Here is a 6,475-nt window from a genome sequence, read left to right on the forward strand (position 1 = left end):
GGCAGGAGGTCCCTGAAATGCAAGTCCTGGAGTGGCCAGCGTGGGCTGGGGCTGGGGCTGGGGGCTTCCTCTCGGTGCCAGAGGCCAGAGGAAGGGCAAGGAGATTGGCCAATGGCCCAACAGGACGTAGGAGGCCCCTTTTGTTAAGTACCCTCCCTGCCCAACTTGGGGGTGACACTGGAGCTGCTTTGTGGGTACTGAGCCCCTGCCTGGCCATGTCCTCCTCTCCTTGGACCCCTTCCATCCTCACGGGGCAGGCCACCCCACAAAGCCCTTCCCACCTCATCTCCGGCCCTCCTGGGGTCTCCAGGACCAGTGCCAACCTGAGCTCCTGTCATTCTGAGTGCTGCCCCAGGTGTCCCCCGCGGGCCCCACCTTGTGAGCCAGCCTGGGCCCAGGCTGACCTGTGGCAGGCTCACACCAGCCTCCTCCGCAGCCGGGCCACACCATCAGCACCGACTGCCAGGAGTGCACCTGCCAGGACAGCTCCCAGAACCTGACCTGCCACAGGAAGCCCTGTCCCCTGCCCCCCGCCTGCCCCTTGCCCGGCTTAGTGCCTGTGCCCACGGCCCCAAAGGCTGGACAGTGCTGTCCCCAGTTCGTCTGCGGTGAGCCCTGGCCTAGTGGGGATGGCTGGAGGGGCCAGGGCAATCCACTGCTGGGGTAGGGAGACCCCTCCCTCCAGCCCCTCTGGGGACCCCAGCCGGGGTGTGGGGGAGGGTGGGGTCTGCCAACTCTCCTGGGAGCCCTGGGGAGCAGGCCCTGAGGCTGGGTGGGAACGGGGGCAGAGGGCCCGTCCCTGACTGCCTCGCTCACCTGCAGCCTGCAACACCAGCTACTGCCCGGAGCCCCAGCACTGCCCCAAGGGCTCCCGCCTGTTCCTGACCCACGAGGAGGGGGCCTGCTGCCCAAGCCAAATCTGCCGTGAGTGTCCCTGACCCTTGCACATCCATGCTGGACGCTGCAGGCTGGGGACTCTGGCCAGGGATTCCTGGGGGCATAACTGGACGAAGCCGTGGTTTGTTGGGACCGAATGTTGGCACAGATCAGATCTGATGACTCCAGCAATGAGCATCAGAACTTGCTGGTGCCCAGGAGGCCAAGGTGGCCAAACAGGGGAGGTCTCGGGTGGCATGGTGGGGTGGGCTGGGTCCCTGCCTGCCAGGGTGACAGCCTGTGTACCTCCTGGACAGGCGGAATCGGCTGCAATGTCAACGGCACCGTCTACCAGGTAAGGCCCGTCCACAGCCACAGGGACTGGGTCTCCCACTCCTGGGCTCCCTGATGGCCCCTTGGGGTAGCAGTAGAGTTCAGAGCAGACCCCCCGCAGACCACGCCTCAGAACCCTGCCCAGACCAGGGAACCGAGTCTTCATGGGCCCGGTCTGCAGCCTGGTGTGGCTGAGGCCCCAGCCTGGCCCCAGGCCCCCAGAGGTGCTGATGCTGGGTGCCTGGCCTCACTGGGGTGCCAGCAGCTGGCCACTCCTTGGTATCCTCCTGAGTACACCAGGCCTCTAGCCGGGCCCCCAGAGTGTGTGACCCCAGAGCCCCTATGGAGGGCTCATCCTTGTGACAGGGCTCTGCACCAGGAGGTGACACCAAGGGCCACCCCAGGGGTGTGGGCTGGCCTGTGGGCAGGTTGGGGAAGCTGACCTGTGAGGGCTGGGGCCTGTCCCTGGGCCCAGTCCAAGGGCACTGACACCTGGCCTAACTCCCCAGCCTGGCGCCGTGGTCTCCTCCAGCCTGTGTGAAAGGTGCTGGTGCGAGGCAGCCGGCAGCCCCCCGTCGGGCAGTTTCCTGGTCAGCTGTGAGACCCAGATCTGCAACACCCACTGCCCCCTGGTGAGTGCCGGCCCCACCACTGCCCTCGTCCCCTGGGCAGACAGCGCGAGCTCAGGCCGTACATCCACTGTCCCTGCAGGGCTTCGAATACCAAGCTCAGAGCGGGCAGTGCTGTGGAAAGTGTGTGGCGGTGAGCTGCGTCGTGAACACCAGCAGAGGCCGTGACCACTTCCTCCACGTGCGTAGCTGCGGCACCTGGGGCTCAGGGCAGGGGCTGGGAGCCTGGACAAGCAGGTCTTGGGCTCCTGGTGGGCGGGGGCCAAGGCTGCCACTCCCCTGTGGGAGCTCCAGGAAGACCCAGGCAAGGCCCTGCCCATGGATATGCAGGCAGAGAAAGCATTGTGTCCTGAGCAGGCAGGGTCCTGGGCACTGGGCACTGAGTGGACACGGTCTGGGGTACTAGGCACTGAATGGGCAGGGTCCTTGGCACTGAATGGGCAGGGTCCTGGGGCACTGGGCATTGAGTGAACAGGGTCCTGGGGTACTAGGCACTGAATGGACAGGGTCTGGGGGGCACTGGGCATTGAGCAGGCAATGTCCTGGGGCACTGGGCACTGAGTGAATGGGGTAATGGAGGCACTGGACACTGAGTGGACAGGGTTTGGGGGATATTGGACACTGAACGGGCAGGTCTTGGGGGGCAGGTCGTAGGGGTTCTAGGCACTAAGTGGGCAGGGTCCTGGGGGTTACTGAGCACTGAATGGACAGGGTCCTGGGGGCACTGGGCACTCAGTGAACAGGGTCCTGGGGCATTGACCGCTGAATGGGCAGGTCCTGGGGGGCACTGGGCACTGAGCAGGCAGGGTCCTGGGGCACTGGGCACGGGGGCACTCGGGAGTTCTCTCCAAGGCAGGTGCCTGGCAAGGCCATGATCTCCCCGTGAGGGGCACTTACCCTGCCTCCTTTCAGCCTGGTGAGTCCTGGTCAGACCCCGAGAACCGCTGTGTGACCTACCGGTGTGAGAAGCACCAAGACAGGCTCGAGGTGGTGACCGTGGAGAAGCAGTGTGCAGCACTCGGCTGCGCTCGGGTGAGCTCCAGGCCCCACCCAGTGAGGGGAGTCCTGTGGGGCCAGCGGGCCTGTGGCCCTCCTGTGGGGGCCACACCCATCTGAACCTGGCCTGCGTGTCTGCACCTCCATTTCTGGGTAGGCTGCTGAGTGGCCTCCCTGGTACTAAGAGCTGTCCCGTTTTGGCACAGGACCAGGCCCGGCTGAGCTCCGACGGCTGCTGCTTCGTCTGCCCACACGTTGGTAAGAGGGCTGGTCTGCTGGCAGTTCTGACTCCAGCCCTGGAGGTCCAGGAAACAAGTGGGTGGTGTTGACACTGCCTCACCTCCTGTGTCTGTCTGTCCCCAGAGACGTCCTGCACGCTGCACCACAGGAACCAGACCATCCGGCAGGGCAGCTGCAGCTCGGCCACGCCTGTGCGCCTCTCCTACTGCCAGGGGAACTGCGGGAACAGCACCTCCATGTACGGGACCCCTGTCCGTGGCGCCCTCCCCGATCCATGGGGAGTCCCTTGGGGCAGTGTTCACAGATGTGATCGGCAGTGGGGTGCAGTTAGGTCCACCCAGCTGGGGTGGGGCAGATAGGCAGGACCAGGAAGGGAGAGGAAGAGGGCCAGAGGGATACCACGAGGGCCACTGGGAGTTGGGGTGGGGCAGCAGGATTCTGGGACCCACAGGCCTGGCCTGATGGAATCAGCTCTTGTGTTTGCTGAGACCCCAACCCAGCTCCCCTTTGTTAATTTGCTGCAGCCAGCCATCTGGGTGTCCCTCCTGACCCTGGGACCTGGGACACACAGTGATGGCTGGAATCAGCCCTGATGGGAGCATCTGCCCCCAAGCAATTGGGGAATGAGAACTGGAAGCCGGACTCTGGCCACGGGCATGTGCAGCCTGGTGGTGTCAGGGTCTTGGCCTGGGAGGCCCGTGGCAGGGCACTGGTGCTGAGCAGACTCTGCCCGCAGGTACTCCCTGGACACCTACACGGTGGAACGCAAGTGCCAGTGCTGCCAGGAGCTGCGGACCTCACGGAAGAAGGTGAGCCTGACCTGTGCCGACGGTTCCAGCCGGACCTTCAGCTACACCCAGGCAGAGGCCTGTGGCTGCCTGGGCCAGCAGTGCCACTCACCAGGTGACACCAGCCACTCAGGATCATCGGAGTCTGAGTCCAAGAAGAGCAAAGAGCAGAGCCAGGAGTCAGAGAGCAGTAGCTGGGAGGGACTGCCCAGGCCTCCCCAGTGAGCTGGCCAGTGCTGCTGTGTCCTCTGGGACACACCAAGGAAAACGTCCTTTGAATCCTCCAAGGCCAGTAGAACATGCACCCTCGCCAAGGTGGCTGCTGTCTAGGACATGCTGTCCACCCACCATGTTCTTTTCAAGGGAGATCTGACCCTTGAGATGTCCACCTGTGCCCCCGTTCAGGAATGTGGGGTCAGTGGGGCTCTTCTGGTATCACTCTGACCTGCTCCTTGGGACTTCAGCATCACACAAAGCTCTCACTAACGTGGGATATGGGTATTGGCTGCCCTCCTACCTCAGTCATGGGCCCATGTCCCCCTCCTCAGGAAATGACCAATCTGTTTCATAAATACACTTGGAGCATTTTGCAATTTGTGGACAATGTGAATTCTTGAACTTGGACATGAACCCAGGAATAGGGTGGGATCAGCCCCAGACCCAGGAGCTCATACCCCAGGCTGGACACTAGGGGCTGAGGAGCCTAGTGAGGGCTACCTGGGGAACCCTGCTGCCTCCAGCTCCTTGGGATGCCCATCTGTTTCAAAAGGAAGATAGGAGTGACTTTAGGTTTGTCCAGAGGTGATGGTCACTGTGCAGAGGCCATTGACAGTCCAGCTACTGCCCAGAGTCAAAGAGGCATCTGGTCACAGCACAGGGAGGGTCAAGAGTGCCTCATGAATGAATGAATAAATGAAGTGAGTGAAAAAAAATCAGAGAATGAATGAGCTAATGAGTGAATGAATGAATAAGTGGGCAAGGAAATGAGAATGAGAATATGAATGAATGAGTGATTGAATGAATGAGTGATTGAATGAATCAGTGGATGAGTGATTGAATGATTCAGTGAATGAGTGAGTGAATGATCAGTGAATGAGTGATTGAAAGATCAGTGAATGAATGAGTGAATAATCAGTGAATGAGTGATTGAATGAATCAGTGAATGAATCAGTGGATGAGTGATTGAATGAATCAGTGAATGAATCAGTGGATGAGTGATTGAATGATTCAGTGAATGATCAGTGAATGATCAGTGAATGAGTGAGTGAATAATCAGTGAATGATTCAGTGAATGAGTGAGTGAATGGATCAGTGGATGAGTGAGTGAATGGATCAGTGGATGAGTGATTGAATGGATCAGTGGATGAGTGATTGAATGAATCAGTGAATGAGTGAGTGAGTGAGTGAGTGATGAATGAGCATTAGGGTATGGATGAATGACTCAGTGAGTGAGTGGGTGAGGAACTGAATCCAGGCAGCCCCACAAGTGGCATCAGGACATGTCCATGTGCCCAGGAGAGGACCTCTGAGCTGTGGCTTCAGCTGGTGAACCCACACTCCCAGGGTAGGCTTCATAGAGAGCCTCTAGATGCTGCTGCCTAGTGCCCAGCTTGGTGTGAGTGCATGTGTGGTACCTCCAAGGGCACAGGGAGCTCAGCAACTCCACAGAGGACCCAGGGACACTTTGCAGAGTGTGGACAGAGTCCTGGAAATCCACCTAGCTCCTGCTCCTCCCTGTGCCCGCCATCCACCCTCCAGAACTGCCATGATCTTGGTGGATCCCTCCTCTGTGAAGACCCAGGGAGTGAGTCAGTGAATGAGTGACACCTGGCTTTAGTCACTCAGCACCAGTTACACCAGGGGTGGAGGTGGTAGGCACTGCCGGCCCCAGGCTCCGGAGCTGGTGGAGGGGTCCAGACAGGCCTGGAATGGGCAGGGAACCTGCCAGCCCAGGGGCCACATGTTACATCAGTGCCCAGCGGGTTCAGACCTGGCCAGCCCCAGCCTAGGGCAGGCGGGGCAGGGGGAGTGCAGGCGGGGCAGGGGGAGTGCAGGTGGGGCAGATGCCAAAGAGCAAGGTGTCAGCTGGCTGGGTCCTGGCCACATGTGGGGAGACCTGGGCTGGACCTTAGAGGATGGGGGCTGACACCTGGGCACATCCTGGGGCTAAGGGTCCTGCCTAGGCCTCCTAACATCTAAGGGGTCCCAGAGCCCCTCTGTCTAGGCAGAAAGTCCTCTGACCTGTGGACATTGGGCAGGGCCCATGGAGTAGTTGGAATACGGCAGGGCGAGGTCAGACATCATCTGGATGTCCCTGTGACATCAGGAGGGCAGGGACATGGTCCTCATGTCTGTTTCTTGTCTCTCAAAGGGAACTATGAGGCCAGAGAGGCTGCATGCTGGCCGTCAGCAGCATGGACAGGGGAAGCTGGTCTCGAGTCCCTTGTTTGTGTGGGCAGTTTCCCTGGTCCCAACTCCTGGAACTGGATGTCACTGTTTCGACCACCTGCTGCCTCAGTTATCAGAACCAGGCCCAGCTGGGGAGGGGCTAGGGGCCCAGCCCTGACCCCCAGGGCTAGGCTGCTTGGTCTGAGGTCAGAGCCGGGCTGGCAC

The 6,475-nt window shown here is 60.6% G+C and overlaps 1 protein-coding gene across 1 annotated transcript in view; it reads left to right on the forward strand.

Moving 5' to 3' along the window:
* LOC144373561 (mucin-5AC-like) overlaps positions 1-4,455 on the forward strand; it is a 30,371-nt gene extending 25,916 nt beyond the window's left edge. The window contains exons 41-49 of the mRNA XM_078036587.1: positions 437-608; positions 823-924; positions 1,194-1,231; positions 1,719-1,841; positions 1,921-2,019; positions 2,751-2,870; positions 3,041-3,092; positions 3,198-3,312; positions 3,811-4,455. Of these exons, the coding sequence (XP_077892713.1) occupies positions 437-608; positions 823-924; positions 1,194-1,231; positions 1,719-1,841; positions 1,921-2,019; positions 2,751-2,870; positions 3,041-3,092; positions 3,198-3,312; positions 3,811-4,087 (1,098 nt within the window). The 3' untranslated portion in view covers positions 4,088-4,455. The remainder of the gene's footprint in view (positions 1-436; positions 609-822; positions 925-1,193; positions 1,232-1,718; positions 1,842-1,920; positions 2,020-2,750; positions 2,871-3,040; positions 3,093-3,197; positions 3,313-3,810) is intronic.
* The last annotated feature ends 2,020 nt before the right edge of the window (positions 4,456-6,475 follow it).

This window comes from Ictidomys tridecemlineatus, unplaced genomic scaffold (genome assembly GCF_052094955.1).
Source record: "Ictidomys tridecemlineatus isolate mIctTri1 unplaced genomic scaffold, mIctTri1.hap1 Scaffold_4292, whole genome shotgun sequence".
NCBI lineage: Eukaryota > Metazoa > Chordata > Mammalia > Rodentia > Sciuridae > Ictidomys > Ictidomys tridecemlineatus.